The sequence below is a fragment of the Dermacentor albipictus genome, chromosome 3 (assembly GCF_038994185.2).
Source record: "Dermacentor albipictus isolate Rhodes 1998 colony chromosome 3, USDA_Dalb.pri_finalv2, whole genome shotgun sequence".
NCBI classification, from domain to species: Eukaryota; Metazoa; Arthropoda; class Arachnida; order Ixodida; family Ixodidae; genus Dermacentor; species Dermacentor albipictus.
This window is the reverse complement of record NC_091823.1, coordinates 181,638,595-181,653,241: the sequence shown is the minus strand read 5'-3', so window position 1 is coordinate 181,653,241 and position 14,647 is coordinate 181,638,595. Positions and strand designations below refer to the sequence as shown.

The window sequence follows — 14,647 nt, the reverse complement described above, 5'->3', positions numbered from 1 at the left end:
AGGCATCCTCTGAAGAAGCTGCCACAAAACCGCAAGCCCCGAAGCAGTTTGCGATTGTTTCTTGCTTCACACGATCCCATGCTCACGCCAACATGTGGATGGCACCAAGCAGGCTCACCTCGTACTTTGTGGAGCTATTTATACACAGAAGCATGCGCTCGAGGAAGGGCCACCTGTACAGGACTTTAACATTCTTGATGATGCCTTGGTCCATTGGCTGCAAAACAGCCGTTGTGTTTGCAGGCAAAAATGCGAGGCGTATTGCACTCAAGGCTGGCACATTCACGTGAGCACTGCAGTGATCGACAAGGAACGACATTTTGCGGTTCGAAGCAGCAAACTTGCGGTCCAATTTGCTTATCCAGCTCTTGAAGATATCGGCCGTCATCCACGCTTTTTTGTTCGCCTCATAGTCCACAGGCAGCGTCTTCACGCCTTTAAAACATCTCGGCTTCCCCGATCACAAGTAACTGACATCGTTCGGTGCCAGTCATGTTTGCCGCGATCAGCACCGACACTCTCTCCTTGCTGCGTTTGCCCCCAGCACAGTCGTCGTCCTTGAATGTCAGGGTCTTCTCTGGTAGAAGCCGATAGAAGAGTGCAGTCTCATCTGCATTGAAGATGTCTTCTGGTCTGTATTCGGCGAGATATTCACGCAGCTTTCCGTCCTTCCCTTGGAGCATGTTTTCTGGTTAACACTTTCCTGTCCGCGCCTATGCCTATCGACAGTATGTTGTCGATGGTTTCAACGTCGATTTTCTCCCGTTCGGAGCGCTTACGGACAGCTAGCGCCATCCAGCGCATAAAAGGACAACTATTTTTCAAGTTTCGGTATTGTGTTTCCTTTTTTGGCCGCGGGAGGGATTTTTAAAACGCCTTTTAATCGCGCTTGACGAGCGCGCTTAGTTTCGGATATGGCGTCGACGTCGCGCGCAGCTGCTCCTCGGAAACGGCGAGTTTCGACGGATTCCGATGAGTCTGCATCAGAATTTTGTGATGGTGGTAGCAGCGGAGACTCGGGAGATGATTTTGACTCATCCGACTTCAGCACGGACGGTGAAAGTGCGTCAAGTAGCCCCGGAACGTCGACAGGTATCCGCCGGTAAGTTCCGTTTTCCAATCCGAGCCATTTTATCGCGGCCGCGATCAGATCTAAAGACATGCGGCGTGTTCTAAAGGCTACGGCTCTTATCTGCAGGGTGTCAACGTCGTTTGGACAGGACCACTTGTCGGCGGCGGCACAAAGAGTGGAGTTTTGCGCGAGAAGACGGCCGGGAGTCGACCTCGGCACTGCGCTCCGTAGTGCCGCGCGGCGCTTCGCAAGAGCCGTCGACTTCTTCGCGCTGTTTTTCACGGCGGAAATAATCACCGAGATATGCAGCATGACAAATAAATATGCGTGGATGCATATTTTGGAGAAGCAATCATACAGTGAGAGAGACGGGTCTTGGAAGGAAGTGACTCCCGATGAGATGAAGAAGTTTATCGGACTTCTCATTTACATGGGTATTGTGCAAGTACCGTGCTTGCACTGCTACTGGAACACGCGGAAATTATTTTCTGGTCTTCTTCCGCCTTCGGTAATGCCAAGAAATAGATTCAAAGCGTTGCTTGCATTCCTGAGTGTGTCCGACCCTGAGAAGACAACTGCCGCATCCCATGGCAAGCTGCATCGCGTAGCTCCGCTGCTGAAGCACATCAACGCCTCATCCGCCCAATTTTTCCAGCCTGATCGGAGCCTCTCCGTTGACGAGAGGATGGTGAAATCCAAAGGCAGATCCGGAATTAGACAGTACATGCGGGACAAAGTTATTAAATGGGGGTATAAATTGTGGGTTTTGGCGGACTCCAAATCTGGTTACACTGTTCAGTTCAGTGTATACACAGGAAAGCGTGAAGCACCTAGCGCACGTGGGCTGGCATTCGATGTTGTGACGCGACTGGCAGAGGACTACCTAGATCAAGGGTACATCATTTATTTAGACAACTTTTACACGTCGACATCCTTGTTCGTACACTTGTTGGAGCGCAAGACGCTTGCTTGCGGCACAACGCGCAAGGATCGTCGGGGCTTTCCAGCCGAGCTCAAGGACACCCAATGGGAAAAAAAAGCAAAGAGAGGAGATGTTCGCTGGCTACGGGACCAGGACGTACTATATTTACAATGGAAGGACAAGCGTGTTGTTCACATGATGTCGACAGCCCACACAGCCAACAAATTCGTACTTGCGAAGCGCAGAAGGAAAGTTGACAATAAGTGGGAAGAAGTATCGGTGAAAAAGCCAATGCTGATTGACAAGTACAATGTGGGCATGCTCGGCGTCGATAAATCAGACCAGCTGATTGGGACATACAATGTTCTGATGAAGTGCGTGCGTTGGTGGAAAACGCTGTTTTTCCACAGTATAGATATTGCTGTTGTCAACAGCTTTATTCTATTTGATGAGCACCGCCGGCAACATCCCGAAGTGCCTGAATTGTCAAGAGGTTCGCGCTTTGATCAGTTCGCGTTCAGGCTAGAGCTGGTAGAGCAGCTCATAGGGCTTGATCAGCAACAACATCCAGAACCCAAGGCTCCTCCTGCTGTTCCCGCTACATGTGCCCCTAAGGATCAAAAGCACAAGCCCCAGAAGCTACAAAGATACAGGAACTGCAAATTGTGCTATCAAGAACGGAAAGTGGAACAAAAAACGAACGTTTTCTGCGAGACGTGCTCCGCAAACTTGTGCTTCACCACATCACGCAACTGCTTTGTGCGGTGGCACGATAGCCACTAGGGATAACCTTTTCCTTTGTAAAAAAATAACTTGTGCAGATAGAAAGTTTATATTTGCAGGAATGTTGTATACGGCCTGTCCCTTCAAAACGTATATTTCGAAATTTTTTTATGTTGTCTTGGTGCAAAGCAGCATCGACGTTCTTGCGGAGTTTTCTCGTTTTTGTTAAAAATTTTTTATTAAGTGATTTTTTTTCAATTAATTGGTAATAAATGTTTGCTTTCAAACGACACCATTAAAAAGCACATTCCCTCTTCTACAAATTGATACTAAACATTTTAATATCAAACAATTGGTGTAGCAGCAAAAAAATGTTTACTAGACCACCCGAAAAGTGCTTATTTTCCCACGGACAGGAAAGTGTTAACGGACGCCTTTCCACCCCACACACTCTTGAAAACCAGGTCATGGCGACCTTTAAAGCGCGTCAGCCATCCATCTGACGAAACGAAGTCATCGATCCCCAACATTGCTGCAAGCGTTCGGGCTTTCATCGCAACGATGTCTCCGCTGAGAGGAAGTCTGTTGCTCCTGGCCTCCCTAATCCAAACCAGCAGAGCCTTCTCCAACTCTGGGTAAGCGCCGGTGCGCATTCGCTTCCGAGAAGTCTTGAACTTGTGGTTCTCAAATGCATCTATTATTGTGCGCTTGTTCTTGATGTAGTTAGAGAGCGTGTTCGGCTTGATCCCGTACTTCCGCGCTATGTCTTGTTTGGCGGCACCTCCCTTCTCAACTTCCTTCCAAACCTCAACTTTCGTTGCCAGGTCGACCGTGCGATAAGAGCCACGGTTTGCCATGGGTATAAACTGCGCGACTAGGTACAGTCAATTCCGAATCACTCGTGGAACAACCTAGCCTATGAGCTTCCCGCACAAAGGCGCTCGACCAACACACGCCTCGACATACGCTGCGCACGCTGCAAGACTAATCTCGCACAATCTCGCCACTGCCAGTATGCAGCGCTGCGTGCACCTATGGCACCCGCGTGGCCGCCGCGATCAGCTCCGGCCACGCGCGGCAGCCGCGCGTAACCTCTGGCGGGAGCCGCTTCGCCTCCCGCCTGAGTTGATCGCGGAGGCCACGGCAGCCGTAGCAATGAATAATCGCGCCGCTCCAAGAAGGATGGCATTGCGGGTGGCTGCGGTGGCGATGACACCAACGCGGAGCACGGAACTGTTGCAACACTTGAAAAATTGCGCTTTCTACCAAAGAATGACGGTCACCTTGAGGATCCCGGCTGAAAATTAACTTCCAATTAAACAATATTACTGGATGAGGACTTCGAATTATCGAGCGATTTCTTCTATAGGATTACATGCAAAACTGATGGGACCAGCACTTCACTTCTAATTAACCGAAAATTCCAATTAAGCGGCTTCGAATTATCGGGAGTCGACTGTATTAACGCAATAGCGTTTCGCAAGTCCGGTATTAGGGTAAACGCAAGCGCAAGGCTGTGTCCCCTTGCGTGTCGTTTCAGGGGATGAACAGAAGCGCAAATGTGAATGGTCTGCACGGTGCAGCCACCTGGTGGCATAGAGCTCAACCACACACAGTAGCAGTAACAAAATGTACTCTTCTTTGCTGTTGGAATAAATTTTTTGCAGGAGTGTAATCGTTAACACTTTGTTTTTGTAAATGTATAAAATGTTTTACACTTGGTTAGAGCTATACTAGCTCTTTCTTTGGCTGGTTAAGCTCTGCGGCAACGGGTGGCTGGACCGTGGAGACCAATCAGGCAGCTCACGTACGTCTACGCTAAAGTTCCTTCATCAGCTTGAGTTTATGCCTCCACCGTTCCATCAAGACTTCAGCTAGTGTGTGATTACCGGAATACCAGACACATTCGGCGCTACGACAGAATGCTTGCAACAAACGCTGCTTCGATAGCTCTCGCTTGGGGTCGACAGCCAAGCGGCTAGTGGAGAGGTTTCGCGCGGGCGGACCCCAAAACAACCGGAAGTGGACGATATGTCGTCGCATCGCGACGCAGAACCAGTGAAGGCGGAGCTTAGCCCCGTCGCTCGGCAAACGAGTTGATGAGGAAAAGCATGGCTAGGGAGAACGGTAACTTGTAATAGCTTGTAGCTCCATTAATACATAATGCTTCACTTAAATTGTTGTGAGAATGTTCTATTTAAACTGTACCCTACACGTCTACAAAATTTGTCCGAACCGTTTCAGGGGCGGTTTAAAATGGTACAAGCACGTTGACTTCATCTGTTCAAAAGCAATTCAGAGGCTTGGTTACGTCAAACGCATGCTGAAAAATTCCACTAAAGAGCGCAAACTCACGGCCTACAAAACGGTAGTTCAACCCATGCTTGAATATGCCTCTATAATTTAGTCCCCTCACCATCAATGCGACATAGATAAACTTTAAGCTGTACATAAAAAAAGCGATATGATTTATACATGGCAGGTACAATAACCATTTCTCACCCTCCTCGCATGCTCAGCCATTATCCCTACAGTCGTTGGCTACGACACGCACATGTGATTGTCTTATCATGCTTCACAATATTGTCAGCACTTCTGTTTGAGCCCGAGTGCCTATATCTTTTGTCACTAGCTCTGTGTGCAGAACCAGGTGCACTGATTCGATGAACATTGTCCCGCTTAGGTCGCAACTTGGCACATCGATGCTCTGGAGTGTGTGTAGTTGCAAGCGGTCCGTTTTGACACAGGTGATTATGATTCTTCTAAAAGGTCTGTTGTATATCCTCCATTCTGGAGCCAAAGTCCCCCCCAGAGGCACTGGACATTTGATAAACCCCCGCGTTGCGGGCCGCCGCCGAGGTGGCACGGAGGACTCCCTCTCAGAGGCGCCGGACACTTGATACCCCTCAAACTACGTGCCTTACTGGCGGGCGAGACGTATACAAACAGCAACCGGCAGTGCGGTGGTGCCTTCCAAGTGTGGAGCGGATTCTGGCACGTGCGTGGTGCAAGAATGCTTGTGTGGCACGGTGTATTATGAATTTCTCCTTCTCACTACTCTCTCCCATTTCCCATACCTTCTAGTGAAAAATAAAGTAGTCTTCTTGATGCGCTCGAAGCAAAAGGACGTCTGTCGTTTTTCCATAAGTTCAAAGTTCTCTGTCTCTTATTCCACAACAAGGTCATTTGAACTCAGAAATACTATACACTCCTAAACAAATAGACACCCTCTGGGTCATACCTCGCCACACAACAATAATCGTCATATGTCATGATTGCATTTACTTTCTTGAAAACGCTGCGCTCGCTACTTTTACCTTGAGAATGATCTGTCATGCTGATGACGTGCCTGCTTTTCATGACTTGGAAGTACCTGGCTCGTAGCGTTAAAGAAAGGAAATGAGGACAAGACAGATGACGATTATTGCTGTATGGCAAGATACGACCTAAATGGTGCAATCTTGTTTAAGAGTGTAGGATGGCCTCTTCGTGAAGACAGGCACAAATACTTACGTTTGTCCTTGTTTGACGAATTTCAACAAAATGTTTCATGGTTTAAGGAGCATTAAAAAAGAAAGCTACATCCGGGAGCCTACATATACAGTCGAACACGGATATATCGAACCCACATATATAGAATTATTGTCAGTATTGAACTCGTAAATTATCCCCTTGAAAATTCTGTGTAAAAGTATAGAAATTCGTACGTTTATATAGAACGATATTTTTACCCGCCATTGGATATATAAAACGCTGCGCGATCTCGGCACTCGCTGCACCCGCGAGCTCCGCTCCTCCCCCGAAATGCTCGGAAAATGGGAGGAAGGGAGGCTCGGACTGTACTCCCGCTGCGCACGCTCTCCGACTTGCGGAACTGCTTTTATTTTTCTCTCTCCCAATGTTTCTCATCCTTCCCCCGCGTAACCATAGTGATCGGCTCGGAAAAGGTAGCCAGGAACGAAGGCGGCGGTGGCCTCCTCCTTTTGCCTTTTTTTTTCTTGTTGCTTTTTCACGAGATTTGCTCAGCCAACCACAGCTCATGCCTTTCGTACGTCGCTGTCGCCCTCGGAGGTGGCCGTCGCGAGCGCTTTGTTGGCAGAGGCTGCGCACGTGAATTCTTGTGTTTTGTGCGCATTCTTGTGTTTCGTGTTCATTATTGTTTTGCGTGCGTCTCACGACCCGTGTGACTGGATCGGGGTGAGCTGACGCGGAAGCAATGGCTGCAGCAAGCGCAAGCAGCGTCAAGAAGCGCAAGAACCTGGACTTTGCGACAAAGCTGGGACGCCGAACTGCGCAAGTCGGGGCATCACGCTTGCCTTCTTGTCGATAACTGCTCGGCCCATCACACCACCTGCGAGCTCGAAAACATTGCGCTCAAGTTTCTGCCGGCGAACACGACAGCGAAGTTGCAGCCGCTCGAGCAGGGCATCATTTAAGTCGTTCAAAGTCGCCTACAGGAGGCGATTCATTGATAGGCTCCGCATGGGCACCGAGCTTAAGCTTGACCTGCTGGGGGCAATTCAAATGATGACGGGCGCCTGGAGAGACGTGAAGCAGGATACTGTGGCCAACTGCTTCCGGAAGGCAAGCCTCTTGACGGCCAAACTTCTCGAAACCTGCGAACCGGCGACGAGTGCATGGACGACGCGTTTCGCGAGTTGTCGTCCCTTTTCCCGGCTGCCGTTCCAGCCGAAGTGTCTGCTGACGATTTTGTGAACGTTGACAGCAATGTTCAGGCTGTTGCGAGCCTCGCTGACGAGGACATTGTAGCTGCAGTCGGAGGGACCCAGGCTAACAGCTCGAGTGGCGACGAAGATTGTTCGGACGAGGGCGTGGCTACACGCTCGTACTCCGCCGCTGAAGTGGCGGCGACATGGAAGGAACCGGGCTTTCGCACCTGAACAGCCTCGATAAGATCGAGGTTGGCGTCTTTAATTTCATTTGCAAGGCGAAGAAGCAGACCAACATAAGCGATTTTTTTTTTTCACGCAAATATAGCATTACGTTGCGTCGTTGTGTGCGGAAATAGTTGTCATTCTTGAATGCGCCGATCGGTAGGTCATCGTCCGCCACAGGTAAAGTCTCTGGGCCTGTATTTTTTATATCGAATTATTTCGCGATCCCCTTCGAGTTCGATATATCCGTGTTCGACTGTATATCTGCTCATACTGATGACACATTAAATGTGCGAGAGTTTGCTGCCAGGATGAATTTATTCACACATTAATTTTTCCCACGAGCAATTACACAGTGGAATAAGCTTCCTCAAGAAATTGTCTCTGCTTCCCTTTCAACTTGTGCTTCAAAGTTTTACTTCAAGTGTGCCTGGGCACTGGGAGGGCCCGTGTAATGGCATAACGCGTGGTATGGTCCATCGCAACAGCCACCCACTTGTTACCCGAGGATGAAATTAAAAATGGGCTAAGGAAATCCAGGCCGACGCAGTAAAATGGCTCACTGGGGATATTTATAGGCTGAAGGTGCCCAGCGGGAGACAATGAAGGTTTCATGGAGCATTGGCAAAGTTCACAGGCAGCGACATAACTTCAAACAGAGCGATATAGCCCAGGACAGAAAAATTACCTGCGCACACGGTCGAAGGCACGGGAGGCACCCGAACGACCAGCAGTGGGCACATCATGGAACTGCGAGAGAATGGTCGAGCGCAGATGCTGGGGAACGACAAGCAGTTCAGCACCGTGTGGATTCATATTGCGTCGGTATAAGGTCCCATCATGGAGAACAAACATGCGGAAGGAAACGTCCTGTTGCTCCGAGGTAAGGTGTTCGATGATGGATCGCGAATACTGGTCACGACACTGCTCATCGGTGATGCGCGAGAAGTCCGAGATCGACAAAACGCAGGTATGTGCATTAGTTTCGGTGCCATCGGTAGGGTCGACAGGATAGCGGGAGACACAGTCGGTGTCCTTATGTAGCCACCCAAATTTTTAGGACATGGAAAAGGTGTACATTTGCAGGTAGAAAGCCCAGCGGCCAAGACGGCCTGTCGGGTCTCTGAGTGAGGATAGCCAACATAAGGCATGATGATCTGTCATGACGGTGAAATACCGACCGAACAGGTAAGAGCGGAACTTAGCAATGAACCAAACAAGGGCAAAGCATTCACATTCTGTTATGGAGTAGTTGCGTTCTCGTGCTGAAAGAAGACGGCTAGCATACGCGATCACACGATTGGTGTCCCGCTGTACTCTTGCAGGCGTAAAGCCCAGCGGCCAAGATGGCCTGTTGGGCCTCCGAGTGAGGATAGCCAACATAAGGCATGATCTGTCACGACAGTGAAATGCCGACCGAACAGGCAAGGGCGGAACTTAGCAATGGACCAAACAAGGGCAAAGTAGTTGCGCTTTGCTGCTGAAAGAAGACGGCTTGCATATGCGATCACAAGATTGCTTTCCTGCTGTCGGTGGGAAGAGATAGCGCCAATGCCATGGCCGCTGGAATCGGTGCCAACTTCTGTGTAGGCATGCGGACCAAAATGACCGAACACAGGTGGATTGATAACGTGACTGATAACGGTTGAAAATGCTGCAGCCTGGTCGGGTCCCCAACAAAAAGTGGTGTTCTTTTTGAGGAGGTCAGCGAGAGGATGAGCGGTTTTGGCAAAGTTCTGAATAAATCGCCGAAAATAGGAACACAGCCCGAGAAAACTTCGGACATCGGTAGAAGAACACGGAAGTGGAAGCTCAACAACAGCACAAACTTTATCAGGATCAGGCTGGACGCCAGCAGCGTCAACCAAGTGACCAAGTACCCGTATTTGGCGGTGGCCGAAATGGCATTTTGCAGAATTGAGTAGTAGGCCAGCTCGTCGAAAAATAGCAAGGATAGCTGAGAGACGGTGCAGGTGGCTCTCAATAGTCGGTGAAAAAACAATGATGTCATCAAGGTAGAAAAGGCATGTGGTCCATTTGAATGTGCGCAGAAGAGAGTCAATCATGCGCTTGAAGGTAGCAAGGGGCATTGCACAGTCGAAAAGGCATCACTTTAAATTGGTAGAGACCATCTGGGGTGACGAGGGTGGTCTTTTCACGATCTCGCTCAACCACTGCGATTTGCCAGTAACCAGAGTGCAAATCAATCGACGAAAAAGAACTGGCATCGTGTAAGCAGATACAGATCCTTTAAGGTGATCTTATTGAGGTGACGATAATTGATACAAAATCTCCAGCTATTGTCCTTTTTAAAAACGACAAGCGACGCCCACGGACTGCAGGAAGGCTCGATAATGTTTTTGGAGAGCATTTTGTACACTCCTGTTGGGATCACCTGGTGTTCAGCCGCAGACACATGGTAGGGCCACTAGTGCATAGGAGGAGCGTCACAAGTGTGGATTGGATGGGTGACAACACGGGTTCGACCTAGCGGGCAATTGCTAAAATCAAAGATGTCTTCATAGGACATCAGAATGCGGCGAAGGGCGACGGCATAAGCAGGTCGTAAATCAGTAGCTATCATTGGTGTAAACTTGTCGTTGCGTGAAGTAGGAGGGGCAGAAGCTGCAGCAGTGTTGAATCGTGGTTCGGGCGTAAGAGCAGCTACTCCACAGTCTTCCAAAGGGGACAGCACAGGAAGGGATACACCCTCAGGAAGCACTTGCCGACACGGACCAAAGTTCAGAAGATTAAGCCACGCTTGATTCTTGACAAGAGTTACAATTGAGCTTGGTAGTGCTATTTGACGAGCCAGGAGGACGTTGCAAAGTAGGGACACCACGTAAAGCTATATTGAAGTGGTGGAGAAGGCGACATGCGGACGTAAGTCGCAGCATCATGTTGCAGTGAACAAATTCAGTAGAACAAAGTCGGGATTTGTGGTCGTCGGTCGGATCGGCAAAGTAAGGGGGAAGTTCAAGGCGAAGGGTGCCAGTTGCACAGTCAATAGGTGCTGAATGGGCAGTCAGAAAGTCGATTCCAAGAGTCATTTGGTGGGGGGCACTCGGCCAGTACAGTGAACAGGACTAACACTGGACAATGGTAACACGGGCGGCACGCATTCCCATCACGGCTGTTGTACTGCCATTAGCTACTCGGCAGGCGACTCGGCAGGTGTCAGGACTTTACGGAGACAGCTACGAAGATCTGATTGCATAACCGACATCTGAGCGCCAGTATCGATGAAAGCTTGAACGGGTACATTATGAACAAAAATTTCAACAAGGTTCGGTCGAGCAGTAGGGGTCAGCAGAGGTTTTGCAGTCCAAGTTGTCAATGCTGCTGCATCTCCAGGGGCTGCATTGCTTAGTTTCCCGAGAAGTGGCTAGCGTAGGACGGGGACGAGGGGCGTCGAGGTAAAGGTGAAAGGGACTGACAGCATTGCGGCGAGGGCGAGTGGCTAGTGGTGTGTCCCCAAGGTCGAAGGCCGGCTTGATATGGTTCAGAAAGGGTCTCGGTGGAAGCTGTGATCAGCATATGGTCGAAGCGAGGAGTATCAGCGGCTACTACGGCAGTGGCGGGACATGTGACCGACCTGGGAGCAAGCAAAGCAAATTGGCCTGTCATCCGGTGTTTGCCACTCAGAGGGGTTCCGATATCGATTCGGGAGCGACTGTCGAGATGCAGCAGAGGCGGGACGTGGGCGGACTGCATACTGGATGTCCATGTTTGCGATTTCTTGGCGGACAACAGCTTGAATGAGTGATTTGGTCATGTAGTCATGCGTACGGGGGCAGTGAGAACTTAGAGCCATAGCCTCAAGTTCGCGATAGATGACCTGCGTCAAGCTTGGCGTTGTAGGCGAACGTGACGCCGGAGAGTCGTTGCAGGAGGAAGTGGCAGCCGTATTCGCAAGTCAGTTGAAGCGTTGTACGATGCATTTGCTCTTCACGTACGCAAAATTCCGGCATTCCTTAATGATGGACTCAACCATTGAGCAGTTCCTGCAAAGCAGGAGGTTGAACGCATCGTCCACGATGCCCTTCAAGATGTGTTCAACCTTATCGGCCTCCGCATGTCCACGACCGTTTACGGCAGAGAGCCAGAATGTCTTGAATATACGCGACGTACGATTCGGTTGATATCTCGGCACGAGATGCTAGCTCTTGCTTGGCCTCCATTTGCTGCCCCACAGGTCTTCCGAAAAGATCGCGTAGCTTTTCCTTGCAGGAGTCTTAGCTTATAATGTCGACTTCAAGCATCTCGAACAATACCTTCGCGGTTCCTCCCAAGTAAAAGATCACGTTGGCCAGCAAAAGTGTGCCATCCCACTTGTGCTTACCGACGCATTTATAAGACACCAGCCAGCCTTCGACGTCGACCCTGCCAGTGCCGATGAAGATTCCTAGGTGACGTAGCTGGGTTAGCATTACTTCCTCTGGTGCCTGAGCGGTGGAGGCAGCGTCAGTAGCCATAACAGCGGAACCGATGTGACGCCCGCTGCGAAGATCCAGGGCCGGCTTGTGGTGAGAGTACCCCGCACCTCCACCAAAATGTTACAAGGGGAGAAAATATATGTATTTACAATATATACAATTACGAGGTTGTAGCTCAGTAGTAAGGGTTAACACTATCTACTGATCGTAGAGACACTTCAACCTCCTCTTTTCCTCACAACGTCCTCTTGTCCACAGTGGTATAAACTCGTACGTGACAATTTAATGAACTTTGGGAGCTTTGCTTTCTTAATGTGTTTAGTAGCAGATAGTGTTGCATAGGCCTCTGCTGTGAGGATACTGGTTTCAGAGTGTAGAACGTGGGATTCTGAAAACGATGGGCAGACAGCTGCGTAAGAGACGCCTGCTTATGACTGACAAATCTGTGCAGAACTCTGGGCAGCTGTACTTTGACTGAAGCTCCAGAAAGTGCATGCGTATGTGCACATGTGGAGCATGTTCTGGTACACCAACATACGATGTGTCACATTCTACAATTTGCCACTGCCATGGTGGTAACAGTTTTTACCAGAGACATTACATGATGCTCAAGGAGTGAAACACACGTTTCTTCACCGAGTTTTCTCACCCGTAGTGAGAAGGGCTCCCTTGCTCTAGGTCGGCTATGGAAAAGTGTGGCACACGTAACATTTATGATGGCATAGCAAGGATGTTGGTAGCCTGAATTTACTGCAGCAAAATACATAAAACTTGAATAAGACCTTTGAAAGTTGAGGGACCACTCGTTTGACTCTACATAAAGACTTTGCACAGGGCTTGTCCAGAAGGCTCTGGTTGCAACGTGGATGCCTAAATGGGTGACAGGATCCAGCATCTTTAATACACTGGGTGCAGCGGATTAATAGACTATTGCACCATAGTCTATGCGTGAACGGGTCCAGGCTTTTGCTTAAGTTTAACAAACAGTTCTTGTCACTGCACCATGTGGTGTGCGATAACATTCTTACTGTTTATTGCGTTTAATTAATTACCCTTAAGGGGGGACGTGGATCCCAAATACTTTTTTCTTATTTTTGGGTGAATCTTTAATAAACTCCACTGCCTGGGGTAATTTTTCATGCTGATTTCAGATCAGTAATTACATTACTCATTAGTCAAATTAATTTCAAAACTCGTTACGGGGCTTTTTGATGATTCCCTTCTTACTAAAACAAAAACTAAATGCATGACAGCATTACTAAAGACCTACTGTAGGGCGTGATGCTATTTTTATTCATTTGGAAGCATTTTACGGACAAGAAAACAATTTTGCATTTATTATGAACATTTTTTTCTAATTAGCGAGTACTATACCTGAATGTAATTTTCATGACGGTGCAAGAGTAATAAAAATAGCATCACCCCCCCCCAGATCATTTTAATACGAATAAAATGATACCACCCTTGTCATTTTTGGCCAAAAACAACCCATACAAAACACCTGTAAGGCTGAGTACGGTGTGCAAAAACATCGAATTGAAATAAACGCATTTAAGTTTCAAACAAATGTAGCTTTCGCTGAAGTGAATCTACAGCAATACAAATGGCACTGTTTTGAAGCTGTATGTTTTGTTAGAATGGCCATACTAAATATGTGACTGCACACTCTCAAGGTAATAGCATACTGGACACTGAACTAGCACAAGAAACTTTATTAGGCACCATTCTCTACAAAGAGCATGGTGCCTGGGTTTCAAACTGAGGTGCAGAACTCTGTGTGGGCACGGCTATAGTTCCAGTGTTGTACCTGCAGGCCGCCTGATTGATGATAGCAGTCTCCAAAACAATCAGTGAGGCATTTTTTTTTTTCATTTTGTAAAATTGACCATGTTACTGAATGAAGGCTCTGAGAGTAAGTAGTCTTCCAAGTCATCTTCACCTAGCAATGGCTTTGGAACTTAGGATCAGAGCGCCAGTTATAGATATGCAGCTGCTAGGTGCTTTCCAGAATTGTACTTTTGTATGATGTCTCGATCACGTCTGCAGCCAGATGTTGTGCCAGCCCAAAGGGCCTAGTGAACAGAGCTCATGATGAGGTTCTTTTTATGAAGGAAGGGGGGGGGGGGGGGGGGGGGTATGATAGATATTGTTACGAACTATCGTGACAATATGATCATAGAGTGAATGCGCAATATACTTGGTTGCGGGTCCCAGGTGCCGACGCGCAAAATGCCTAGACGCGAGCTCGAGGAGTCGATACTCGATGCGCTTATTCACGCGATCCGGGGTGCCGACGCGCGAAATGTCTAGACGCAGGCTCGAGGAGTCGACACTTGATGTTCTTGTTCGCGCCGAGTCGCAGACTCCCTATGCGCGAAATGTTTAGCCGCGTGTCCGAAGATTGCGTGCGCGATGTGCTTTGTCACGAATTCCGAAACACCGAGTGCTGAAGGGCTTAGCCGCATGTCTGAGGATTCCGCGCGTGAATCTTGGTCGCGAAGTCCGCGTCGCCGATGTTCGGAATGCTTAGCCGTGAGTCTGAAATGTCCACAAGCATAGGAATCGGCCACGCTACTGCAATGTCCGCGTAGCGCCCGTT

The 14,647-nt window shown here is 48.9% G+C and overlaps 2 protein-coding genes across 6 annotated transcripts in view; one reads left to right on the top strand and one right to left on the bottom strand.

Moving 5' to 3' along the window:
• RASSF8 (ras association domain-containing protein 8) overlaps positions 1–14,647 on the bottom strand; it is a 97,749-nt gene that overhangs the window by 34,305 nt on the left and 48,797 nt on the right. The window lies entirely within an intron of this gene.
• Positions 1,404–2,846, top strand: LOC139057106 (piggyBac transposable element-derived protein 4-like). Its single transcript, XM_070534883.1, has one exon. It carries the CDS (start codon positions 1,404–1,406, stop codon positions 2,775–2,777), a length of 1,374 nt encoding a protein of 457 aa, XP_070390984.1. The 3' UTR covers positions 2,778–2,846.

What these genes read in the sequence shown, in the direction of transcription:
- LOC139057106 (XM_070534883.1), top strand. Translation starts at nt 1,404, where the DNA reads ATGCATATTTTGGAGAAGCAATCATACAGTGAGAGAGACGGGTCTTGG.